Below are 13306 nucleotides of genomic sequence, written 5' to 3' on the forward strand. Positions count from 1 at the left end.
CAGTTGGATTATGGGCTGGTTCGCCAGCTTCCGAGCGCAGCATCTGTTCATTAATCGTGCCGAGTTGCGTGTGACAGAGCCAATCTCGCGCGTGCGATCGCGCCGCAATGCAATCGCGTGGCGAATCGATACGGCCCAAATAGCCGAAATAGCCGATTTCCCTTTACAAGCTTCGATCACGTCGAGCGTATCATATCGCTATTCAATTATTGACACGTGATTACTCTGGTTATATCTTCGGTAATGACAATCTTAAACAGTAGTAACGATCGCAAATCGTGAATAACGCGGAAAAAAAAATCTTTTTTTACGTCAACTAGCTTTCTCGATTGTCTTCGTTTAGATTCTAGACAGTGTTCTCCACCGTCTATCGATGTTTTGTGCGAAAGTTGTGCGAGCCACTAATGCACGCGACGATTATCACGCGGTATCGGCCGTCGTGATCGAAAGCTACGAAGATACAACACTTTAGTGTACATGCCTCGGAGAGCAGCTCTCTCGTCGATATCCAGTTTGTTTTATGAATGGGCCGCTGCTGTCAGGAGAGAGCCTCTCGATAATCAGGTTTCCTTTCAACACAAGCGTTCTCCAGAGAATTCACAAGCCGGAGAACGAGAAATTGCACCCGTATTTTTTCGTTTAGTCGCTTTCGCCTCGCTCGCTTTTAAATCTACCGTTCGCCGTCGCCATCTCATCGGTTCGATTTTATCGCGGCGTAATGATAACGCGCGCACCAGGAAACCGTCCGTCCAGCTGTCATACGAGGCAGGAGGTCAAGGGTGGAACCCGACCTCGACCAGAAGTTAATCATTCTGTTAAGTTCTCTCCCTCCCTCCCTACCCTCTGCTCGTCGCGTCCTTCGCGATCTCCAAATTTCGCAGGGCCGTGTTCTCGCGCGCGGGTCGACTTTCGCAATTCTGTTCGCGCGACCCTAGCATGAACGGCGTATGAATCAAACTCCACTTCCCTAGTATCGAACGCGCTTAACCGAACTTCGCGGTAACGCTACGCGGTCCTACGCGCCCATCGTAGCCACGACGTGACGCGAATCTCGCACCGGCCAAACTAATTTGCATTCAGATCCGTCAGTTCTCTCCGAGCGAGAGTGAGACCTCGCGCGTTTCTTCCTTCGTTTCTTTCCCACGCGGCACACGTCATTTGGGAAAACTGGGGGAATCTCCATGTTAAAGGGAAGAAAAGGATTGTCCTCGAAACTTTGCCGTAACTTCATTTCGCGGACCACTCCGCTGTTCGGAGACTGCGCGTCCCGCTCGTCCCATTGTTATTCCGTCCCAAGTTTTTACCAAGTCCCGACGAACGAGGTTTCGTGCCGAATCAGCACACGGCGTGTCGCCCCGCATTTTCCCATCCCCGTTCAATCTTCGCGAGTCCGGGACTTTTCCTACAGCCGTGGATTTTCGTTGCCTTCAATCGCGAACTCAATTAATCCGCCCGGACGGCGAGCGCTTATACGAGGAGATCGAGATAGCCGGCGAGAGAGCACGAGAAAAGGCGCCATTCATTATTCAACCGGCATTAATGACATTCACAAAAAGGCTGATATAACCCGAGCTCACGTTTCTTCTGTCGCGATTAAACAAATCGTTATTTCAATATCTTCTTCGACAACTTATCGCTCTCGCCGTTCTTTGTTCTAAAAGAAGAACGTCCGACTTATAACTTGTAACATTTATTTACCTACTTTTTACCGACGATTGAAAAATTCGTAGTAAAAATACACGAAGGAAGAAGGAACAAGGAAATATTGTAATAACGGTTAATCGCTTCGGAGTAACAAATGGCTTGATATATCTTTTTTCATAGCGTTCGAGAAAACGATCGGATTAAAGGTGGTTGTAGCGGAATAAGCGAATCGCGACAGCGAGAGCTAAGGAAATACATTTAGTGGAAATTCCGTTTAATCCCGGGATAAGGTTGGAGATATCGTAACGCCGTTGGCCTTTAAAGCCCTTCGCATAATGGCCTAGAAGGGATTGGCTAGCGCGAGTCCTCAACGTAACCTGTATCGGTAGTCTGATCTCGCGACCTTTAACACGCTCGATTTGACGCAATATTGTATCTGGCGTGGCATTCATTTGCATCGCATTCGACGTATCTCGTCGTTCCGCGAAGATAAAAATACACAATTGACGGATATTTTATAATAAATTCGTTTAATCTTTAGAAGCAAATACCTCGACTACGTAACTGCCTTGTTAAACGCCTGTAACATTTTCCGGCCTTCCTCGAGTTCGTCTTAATTTTCCGATACGAATCTACGCGAATTGAAGTAAATTTTAAAAGTTCATCGAAGAGACCAAGCGGCACGATTAACGATTCCAAACGAAACTTTTCGCCCTAGAAAAATTGTGTCTCCCTCGTCGTTTTTTATCGACGCCGCCCGCGATGCGACTCGCAAACGCGAGCGCGGTTGAAGTTCGTAATTTCGAGTTCTAATTTTCGCGGCGACGTCTCTAAACGAGCGCATCGAGCGCGAAAGAAAAATGGGAAGGCCGCGCTACCGTGATTCACGGGAGAGCTCGCGTTCCTCATTAAAATTCCCCCTTGTTTCCTCCGCAGAGAAAGCACTATCATCGGGAAGAAAATTACGTGGGAGGCATATCAACGAATCGACCCCGTTAGCAAGACGACGCGAGTGATACCGAGTCCCGTGTTATAATTAAATCGATTAAAGCCTTCCTCCGCTCCCGCCGGCGGGTCTCGAAGCAAATTAAATCAAACTCTGTCGCGCGTGATTCGGCACCGCTAGTGCCCTCGGCGCGAATTCACCAAGAGCCTCGGACGTGATTCTTCTTGGGAAGAAAAAGTTTTTCGCCTTTACTGGAAAACACCGTTCGCCTTCGGACTGAATTCGTCAGCGGAACTTGTTGAAGCGGGGGAGGAATTCGAGGGAAGACTCCGGCTCGGCGAAGGGGGAGGGAAGTTACAGCAGGCAAGCGGAAACTTATCGAGTGAAATTCGATAGAGTATCTTCGTGGCTGCGAGACAGGGAGAAGTCAAGGAACTCAGCGGGGAAGGGAGTTTCTCAGGAAGGCAATTCGCGTCCCGCGCCTCGAGAAACTTTGGTCTCCGACAAATCCCGCCTGTCTTTGCGAACCGCTCGTATTTTGGCCGCCGTTTCCGGCGCATCCCGTCGGAGAATAAGCCTCGAGCCTACCGGCTGCAATTTGGTGAAATCGAGAGATGCGAGGCGGATCGCGGTGAAAATCAGCGACGCGAGAGATTCAACGTAGAAGCGGAATCCCCGGTTTGACCAGGGGGGGAAATTGGTGCTGCAACTCGCACGCGGCGTTAAACCCGCGCATTTCTGAATCGCGAAGATGGGCAAAAAGAATAGCAAGCTCAAGCAGGATACCATCGATCGTCTTACCACCGACACGTACTGTAAGTAGCAAATAACCTTCTTAGCCGTCGTACGCGCCGCGCTATCTCCACCATCGCGTCATTGTTGTGCAAGTGCGTGCGAAATCGCGCCACCGGCGGATTACGTCGCGCGCAACGGAGGCGCGTGTCCTCGACTATCGCGATCACCGTAAATTTCCGGGTGTACGCGCGCGATATTTCCGTGTTCGCTGCTCGTAAACGCCAAGTTAAATCGTCTGGCGCGGTCGTGACGAACGGTTTTGCTTCTCTTCCGCGTTAGAACGCTACGAAAAGTGGGTCTTCCGAGCCGCGAATTCTTCCGGGCGAGCTGATCGAGGGACCAAAAGACGACGCTGGGGCTCCCTCGGGGGCTTTCCGACTGACCTACCGCGTTATTTCGTCGGTCCAGGTAACCGCAGCCTCCGGCGATCAACGACTCGCCGCCTCACCGTTTTTCTCCTTTTCCCTTCCGCGCCCTTCCTTTTATCCGAACTATCGCCAACTCTCCACATTCTCTCTGCCTGCACGTGAAACGCGCATCGATCGCACGGCCGTTCAATACGCGCCGCAACGACGACATACCCTCCTTCATTCGATAAAACGCGTTTAATCCATTCCACAAAGTTTGCCCTGTCGGAAGCAACGGCACACCGCGCGCGTTCCACGCCACGTGGCTTTGTTTCCGCTGAACGAGAGCTCGATAGCGAGCGCGACGCGACGTCTACAACCGTGGATTTCTATTTAATCTTTCAGTAAAAAGTTGTAATACGGTGTCCGCTGCATTTACGGTCAAGTCTAATGTTTACACCGCGCGGTTTTACACCTGGTTGATACGGCGTAGCTCGCAAAACGGTCAACGGGACGGGCAGCGGTGGTGGCGGCAAAAATTATTAAAAAAAAAAATAAAAAAATAAAAATAAAATTTCCACGACAAGAGCGATAAACGAGGTCCGCGACATTATATAACGCGCACGTAATTCTCACGTAAAAATTGTAGTGTCGTTAACAGCGGAATATTCCTAGCCACGAGCGCGCAAAAAAAAAAAATAATAATAATAATAAAAAGTACAACGGGCTCTGCGGCAAATTATTCAGGTGAAAATGCAAAGGGCTGGGTGCGTTTTCGGCCCGGACATTTTCCAAGTGATTGCTTTAACACCAGTGACAGCTTTCGCGTAGACTTTTATTAAAATTTTTGTCCCCGGTGCTGACAGATTAACGCGCGTAAGATTCGATTAGTAAACATTATACGTGGAAACCCGCAAATCACTCGGCAAACGTTTTCATAAAGCGGCAGCGACAGAGATTTTAAGTCAACATTTTTCTACGTCGGTGCCTTTTCTAAAGCCCTTCCAAAGCCTTCTTGGGATATCGATCGTATCGTGATTAATGATAAGGGGACATCGTTCTTTGTGCCACGCCGTTTGGCCGTCCGCTTATATCGTGAACGAAACAATTACTGTAATAAGTGATAACATATCGGCCCTAAAGTTCTACTTTTATTTCTCGAGATTCGAATAAATTTTTTTCCCTTTCGCTCGTGCTAATTAAAATTGAATATAAACGTACGGAATTTTTTGTTATATAAAAATCTGAGACACGCGTCGAGGCGACACGTCTGCTCGGCGATGACAATTTCCAGGTGAAGAGAACTGTGTCAGATATACCCAAAGTACAGAATCTTCGACGATTGTCGCGACTTGTTTGTCTTTGGACTTTAATAATCGCCGGTTTATTAATTCGACCGACCGAATGACCCAGTATAAAATAATACAAAAGTTAAGTGTGTGCCGAGGGATATCGCGGGGGGACAAACGTCGCGAAAGCAACTTTGTTAAACAAGTGACTACTCCTCGCGGATTTTCGCCTGCATTAATAATGCGTGCCAACGTATTCTATCACCGAGCCACACGCATTCAACGTTAGAGTCATCGTCGGGCGTCGTCGCGCTTTGATCTCGAGAACGAAGTTAATCGTATTCAGGTTGAATGTAAAACGCACACGTGGCGCATTTACGTTCATTCTACATTAATCGTAAAGAGGCGGCTCGCCTTATGTTTTTTAACGAAGCACCGTTGACATAATTTGCAAAAATATTTTTCAACGAACAAAAAGTTCAGCAGAGTTTTAATCGATTCGCGCGCGGGTTCGTAATTAATAACGACGCGATGAAGAAATCAGGAATGACATTTGCGTTATCGCCTTGCTTGGGCGTACCTAGTAGAATTAATTAACCAACGTTTGATTATTTGCCAGAATTGACTGGAAGTCGAGAGCGCGTTTATTATGCCGTAACACGTCGAGTCGCGTCGGCCCCCAAAAAAAAAAAAAAGAAAAAAAAATGTAATCTCGTCTGACAATATTCTCTGGTTTCCCGCTTTTCTTTCAAGCACAGAGAGCGGTTCAGCGTGCCGTAAAATTCGCACATCGCGCTCGTTTACCGTCCCGTTTCTACTATAGCCGAGTATGGGAATAATCCAGGTGCAACTTTACGCAGACCGCCCCTAACGAACATCAAAGCCTTGCTTTAAATTACTTGCAGTTCCTCCAACGACAATCTATTCGCTTGTTCGTGGTGTAAAAAGGTAATTTCGACCGCTGTCCGTTCGAACAGCTTGTATACATCACTTACGATTAAACAATTATCCAATTAAACGGTTTTTTAAGTATCGACTGCTTCGGAAATATTTGCGACACGTTCGACAACTCTTGAAACTTTCAAAATAAAAAAAAATGAATTTATATCGAACAATTGAAATATTCTAAGATAATAATATTGATTACGCGATTCTTCTTGCCTCGACGAACCGACAAATTAATTTCTTGCCAGTCCAATATTGTACGAAACGACCCGCTACTAATGTCATTCCAAAGTGGAATACAAAATGTCGGGGAGGCTCAACCCGAATAATCCAAGCTTGATGGATAGTTTGAGGTGGCCGCGACGCGAGGCCCGATCTCTTATCTATTAGAGCACCGTGGATACATTTAGAAGGGGCCTTTGTCGGAGATAGGCACGCTTCGGTGATCAACTGGGAGGTTGAAAATCTTTCGCTCTCGCGTCTATTATTCCGACTGGGCGAGCAGACCTTTCAATGATTCTCTCCTTCGATAACTTCCGAATCGCGCAAGCACGACCCTTCGGTCACAGGAGGCGCAACTTTCGAGGGCATCCTGGAGTGCCTTAAGGAAACCCCGTCGCGGAAATTCGCCACAGATTGCGTCGTTTGCGAAGACCGTGTTTCATCACTATCGGATTTTTATATTATTTACGTTACGAGGAAAAAAGTCCCTCGGAAAGTCGCTAAACTAAACGCGCTCTTGAACTTTAATTGCGATCGCCGAGAGTAGACCTTTACGGAAACGAATTTAAACTGGTCGGCGCTTTCAGCGCGTTTAACGCGGTGGAAAATATCTGTCTTATCCCGAAAACCAATTTCAGAGTCCGCAATTTCTGAACAAGTTGATCGATAAGGGAAAGGGATTTTCTTAAATATCACCGTGAAAGTTTCCATCGAGCGAGTACCTTCGCGAACAGATCGGAGAACGAGAATCGACTTTATATGAAATTTAATCTCAAATTTAGGGAAGAACCTTGATGAATTGGTCGCAAAAAAAAAAGAAGAAGCGGCACAGCGAGGTTAACTGTCGATAATTGTTCTCGTCGTTCAAGGCGGTGGGGTAAATATTGAAAAAAATTAAAACGTTCGAGCGAACGTAAAATGAAAAACGCTGCGTGAAATTGCAAAACCGAGGGACGTGCACAATGCATCAAACGGAAAGTGTCAGCGGAGATAACGCGACATGTAAATTGCGAGGCAGGCAACGCGCGTCGGATTATATATTATAATTATATCGTAATACAAATCGTCGCGGGCGTATGAAGCTGGCTAGATTCAGCCGGATATAATCTCGCCGTGGCGTTCAAATTATGCGCTATCGATAACGTCTCCGCGGGCGAACGTTACGTCGGTGCCCGTCGCGATTTAACGCGATACTACGGGAGCCCGATACCTGTGGTAAATTACCGTCGCGAATTTGCCAGCCGGACGGTGCTAACGCGAGGGATCACCGGTGTTCTCATTATGGAAATAATAACTACGAAATTACGAGTTATTACGGATTACAAGCTCGTTAGAGGCCAGTCACGAGAAATTTCACGCGCGGACGCCCCCCTTCCAGTCGGGGCGTACGTCGTCCTTTTGGATTAATAAATTCATAACTCCGAAATAGCTACGTTGTGGTAAATCCGCGGATTCAACCTTCGTCGGTCGTGCGAGCGCGCGAGCGTAAATCGGGGTTATACCGTGATTGGCGACCGCCTCGTTAATGCTGCAACTATGTCGCGGATAATTAACGATCGGTAAGTATTAATTACGGAACGGAGAACGTGCCATTTCGCGAGGATCGTAGATCACGCCGGTTGTACTAAAAGCCAGATATGGCGTTTACCGCGGCGACGGCGGTTAGCGTACACGACCTAGCGTGGTGTGCGTAGAGTCTCACACAAAGCACGCGTGTAGATTTGCCGCGGAGCGCCGGTCGCCAAGGACCGAGGGCGAACTCACCCACCTACTACCACCCCCGTTCTCGGTGGCTGAGGGAGAGGATTGAGAGGAAAGGAGTCACGTACGCTAGCCGCCGTCGCCTGCAGCGAATCCCATATCTGCCTGTCGGTGTACAGTGGTAATAACGAGGTTTGGAAACGCCGCACACGTGAAGTCTCTGATAAAATTTACATTAGCAAGCACCCTTGACATAAATGGCAAAATATCTAATTGCGGCGTGTGTGCACCCTCGTTTACGATTATTATATTTAGCTCGATCGAATTCACTGCAACTTTCCGCTACTGTGTCGTGCAAATAAAATCCGGCTTATTAAAAGCAGCCCGTTAAACGTGATAAGTTACGCCGAAATGTGCAGCTAACCGGCAAATCGTGTGGCGTGTCGCGTGCAGGCGCAATTTTATCATTGTTTTCGCCGATCTTCCGATTCCTTTTTTTTTTTTTTTCGTTTTTTGTGTAATTTAATAAAATCACGACGGATAATGTCACGCTCGCAAATGGCGATTTGATCTTCACGCCCTCTGATCCTGTATCACGCATTAGGTTACGCGATAACGCGATATTACACCGGCAGCGGCATAAAGAAGTGGCGCATTAAGCCTAGTTAAACGCTAATGCCGACTATAAAGCTAATTACACGAGTAATTAGCTCCACATAGATTTTGCTAAACCGAATTAATCCTAACTTAAATTCAAAGCAATTTCGCCTACGTAAATAAAGTTTCTATATTCAACCGACGATAGACTTGCCGAGAAGGTGTAACTTAGATCGTGAAAATAAATTTACAACTGTTTAGGAAAATCTCGAAGTATACTTGGCGTAATCCCGGGCAATGAAAGCAACGACTTGGTTAATATAATATTTGCGAGAAAAGGCATTCAAGATAGTTGTTAATTATTGCGTTAAATGAAAAAAAAAATGTGCCGTGCAGTATATGGAAATGAAATTGACGATATACACATTTCATGATTGCACTCGTAGCTTTCTAAAAGCTTCATGTACCAGGACAATAGAATTTATCGGTCAACCATGCAATTCCTCTTAATAGGGGATTCCTCACTCCATAAAACAGTCAATATACAAAACACTATAAAATACCGTGGCGTTATTTTCGTTCTATTGTCTATCGTTGTCGCACCGACGTTTAATATATATAAAATAATTTTAAACCTAATTAAAAAGTCGTATCTAAATAAGAAATTCAATATATTACATCGAATATCGTTCCGTTCGTTAATAATTTTATATTCATTTGACTGTCGCACGGTGCATAAATATTCATTCCAACCGCGCCATTGTCCACCTCGTCATAAAACGATTAAAAAAGCTACCGGGTATACTCGTCGTTTCGAAGTTACATCGGCATTATTTCATTTCTTGCGCAGCTACATCTGCGATAGCAAATTTTATTCCTAGTTTACATTCCCCCATAAACGCCCGGATGCGAACATTTCGCGACGTTACGACTGTTCTCGTCAGCTCGAGCACCATTCGCACGGCTCAGGGAACTTCTATTTAATCTGACGACGAAAATCAATAAGCATACCGGCGAAACGATGTTTCGCGACCACATTGCGTTACGAGCGATTATAAGAAGCCTAAGTCCCGGCATTCGGTTCTCGACGATCGCGTGACACACGCACAGCTGTCGCGGGCGGTTTATTAATTTATTTGACTCGAGATCACGCCTTACTTCTTCTGTCCCGGCCCTTTATCTCGAGTACTCCTAATCGGCAGTCTCTTACGTGATTCACCGACTTATTTCGACTCGCGAAGCTTCCACGGCGAAGTTCTCCCGCGCAATTTGTCCACGTGTAACTCGCCGACAAACTACCCGGCCTCCTCGCGATACACCGCGAAGATCGCGCCGATCAACTGTGCAAACTGTCATTTATCTTCGGTTACTCGCGCCACGCAATTTCTCTCCACGTGAGTGGCTAAAGTGTCGAGATGGAATGGCCGAGTATCGCGGTTACGATCAAGTTCCGTCGTTCTTTTTTTTCTTTTTTTTTTTCTTCTTGGTAGCAAATTTTGACTGATCGATCCACGCGCTCGAGCTCGCTCATTCGCGAGCATTTAAAACGAATATCGGCGTCACGGTTAAGCCCTAATAATACTCACTTCGTTCCGCCTATCTCGTTCCGGCGGGACAAATTGAAATATTCGCGTGCAGCTGCAAGGGAGAAGGAACTTGGCTTTTATCGCCACGCGACTCCGACGTATTCCTGCTTATGGCTTCCTTATATAGTGCTCGAGTAATATTGGATACTTGGCTTTTATGTCGCGCCGCGTTACAAAGTCAACGGGAATACTAAATTCGCAGACACTTTTACGGTGGACATTTCGCTGCGTTCATCATTCCCGCAACAGCTTTACGTCCGGACGGAAGGTCCTTACCGTCGGATAGAGCGAAAAGTGGATGCCGGGCGAGTTTCGCGTCGGCTTCAATCCCCGGCTTAAATCTCGCCGTTAGAGCAACCGGCGAGCGCATCTACCATGAATCACCCAGAAATTCTCGAAGTCACGTCTCATCCTTCGGGAATCGCGGACACGGAAAAAGGAACTCGCGTCCAGCAATTTTTCCGAAAAGTTCGCGGAGATCGGCCGCAGGTTTATTTAGGAGCGCGTCGAGTGTTATTTTTGCCAGTGACCCCCCGCTTCTCCCGCGAAAAAGAACCAGGACGGAAAAATCGAACGAGCGTATCGCGCGGAAGTTGACGATGGCTTGGCTCGCCTCGTCGACAAAACGCCTCCGCGACGCGTCGGCGTCGCGTTAAAACTCTGCCGCGACTCGTAGCCGGTGTCCTTTTTTTTCCTCGCGAGAACGGATACCGTTTGCCCGGCTGGCCACCCTCCCGCGTGTGTCGCACCGTCCTTCACCCTCGAGTCCCGTCCGCCCCGTTCCACGATCCCTCTCCGACCATCGTTGTACGTGAAGTTTGCGAACGTTTCCTTTTTTTTTTCTCCCCCCGTCCTTTGTGAGCGCGACGTCGACGTCATCGTCGGTTATTATTCATTTTTTTCCCACCGATCGTCCCCGCGTCCCGGCACGTCCACCGGATCGTCCGTCACGGTAAACGATCGATGCTTTTCTCTTGCCGCGCGCGTCATCCATTGCGGAGGTGCACACGCGTGCGAGCTAGACGATTACCGGCCGCATATGTAATCGTCCGCCTGTCGAGCCTTTGCATTTTGCCGCGAGTTTGTACTCCGTTACGCCCGTCAACTTTCCCGAGCGCGAGACGTGCGCGAAGCGATTCTAAACATTTCGCTGGAGGCGCGTTCGAAATTAAATTAACTTGCAACTTCACCTCGAAAGTATTAATGCAGCCGTAGAGCTGCGTAGATATTTACGTTGTATTAAAATATTTACGTCCACCCGTATCTAAATAAAGAAAATTTGAAAGTTTCATTTAGTTGATGGGAGCGGCTGGATCAAAAGTTCGGCGATCCTATACACGTTTGAATCGTCTCGATATACAGAACGACGAACTCGTCGAAAACCGACGCAACTCATCACATTCACCGTTCAAACGAAAGAAGCAGCCCGAGCGATTTAATGACTACTAAATTGATTCGAACCGTGATGATCTTCTCGCGAGGAATAATTTACCAAAAGCGAATGCTGGAAAAGACTCGCGTGGATTATATTTTCTATTTCGCCTCGTGCAGTTGCGGAATAAAAATGTAACAAGCGCCAGCCGTAAACGTAAAACATACTTTATGAAATTCTCTCGCGCGCGTACCAGCACGACTGTTCTCATTCCGAAAAAAAAAAAAAAAAAAAAAAAAAAGGGAAAAAGGAAAAAATAAAACTTTCAGCTTTCTTATCTCGCAGTGCTGTTATCCTAAAATTTTTCCACCGAGCAGACGCGCATGGGGTTAATTTAATTTCCCAAAGACGCGGCGGGCGCACGGGAGAGTGCAAACTCTTGCACGCGCGTCATTTACACGTCAGTTACATCCCTCGCGGGATGAGTCTTTTGGGGTTACACTGGTCTACCGTATGCAAGCTGACGAGACGCAAAATCCCCCGCCGATCAGTCGTGGCTTCGTTCGTTCAGGAATACGCGACGCGGAGGCGAGGGATTGTTCCGACGGAACGGCAATTATTCCGACGAGAAAATCGAATATCCGAATGCGAATAGCTGCGAACGGCGGCGAACGGAGGCATGCTCGTTCCGCCGAGCGAATCACTTATCGGCGCGTGATCTCCTTTAAACAAGCGCTAATTGACTATCGAGCAGTCGTTTCCTTTCCTCGAGGATGCGCGGCGCGACGCCACCGAGTTTCGCCGAACTTCTCGCGCGGCACCGGCACTTCCACCGATGTTAATTCCCAGCCCCTATAATCTCGTTACAACGCCGTGGAAGCTAGAATCTAGGACGGGGACGCGCCCGGTTTCTGGGCGGAGAAACCGGATGCGCTCTCGAGAATCCGCCCTTTGTTCAAACGGGGGTTGAATTTATGGGACCGTTGCCGTAATCCCCGCGGGCCCGAAGCGGGTCGCACGTGTACCGAACTGATAGGGCGTCCTGTTAATGATTCATTAGCTACATTTTCGGCCGAGCCAACCGGTCAAAGTCTTGGTAATAAAAAAAAAAGTAAGAGCCAAAGTGGGACCTTATAGCGGTAAAGAGAGCGCGGGCATGATTGCCCCTCCGTATGCCAGCATTAAGCATTTACAGATATTCCCTTTGTATCGCTCGACGCTATATAGATTACGCGAAACCGTCTGAATTCGTACGTGCATTACATACGCGCATTTCCATCCCCGATACCGCACGAAACGGCAAAGCTATTTCGATGCGTCGCGGCACCGCTCTCTCGCAAAGACCTATTCTACGTACGGCCGGAGTACATAAAAGAGATTTACGGCACGCTATGTGTGCTTAAGAGACTTTTATTAAACTGAACAAAAATACCATTGCATCTCCCGGCAAGTTATGGCGAATGAGTTAAGCTTGCATCGGAGAGGGATGTAATTGGATTTGAATGGTACTGTCTTGTTTTTTGCCTGGTTTACGTACGTCGCGCGACGACGATAAAAATAAAATTACCGCCGGCGCCATTACTGCTGCGATAAATCTACATTTCAGTGATACTGGAACGACGAGATAATCTTACCGGAACCTCAGTTATCGAGGGCGCATTGACTTTTTTTTTCTGTTCGGGGCTTGTAACATCGCGCTTTAATGTCGACATCGCATGACGCTGTACAACTTTTATTCGAGAAGCGCCGTTTCATAATGAATATTGTGAGATCTGATCTGATAGAGTACGCGTAACCTTTCCTGAACCGCGGAAAAAATGAATGATGCTCGTAACTCAAAGGAGAATATCTAACGAAAAATA

At 47.4% G+C, this 13306-nt stretch overlaps 1 protein-coding gene across 1 annotated transcript in view; it reads left to right on the top strand.

Moving 5' to 3' along the window:
* Positions 1-13306, top strand: part of LOC139105097 (frequenin-2) — a 43975-nt gene that overhangs the window by 204 nt on the left and 30465 nt on the right. Inside the window, exon 2 of the mRNA XM_070660996.1 lies at positions 2581-3405. Within this exon, the coding sequence (XP_070517097.1) occupies positions 3342-3405 (64 nt within the window). The 5' untranslated portion in view covers positions 2581-3341. The remainder of the gene's footprint in view (positions 1-2580; positions 3406-13306) is intronic.

Source organism: Cardiocondyla obscurior, linkage group LG08 (assembly GCF_019399895.1).
Source record: "Cardiocondyla obscurior isolate alpha-2009 linkage group LG08, Cobs3.1, whole genome shotgun sequence".
Taxonomy (NCBI): domain Eukaryota; kingdom Metazoa; phylum Arthropoda; class Insecta; order Hymenoptera; family Formicidae; genus Cardiocondyla; species Cardiocondyla obscurior.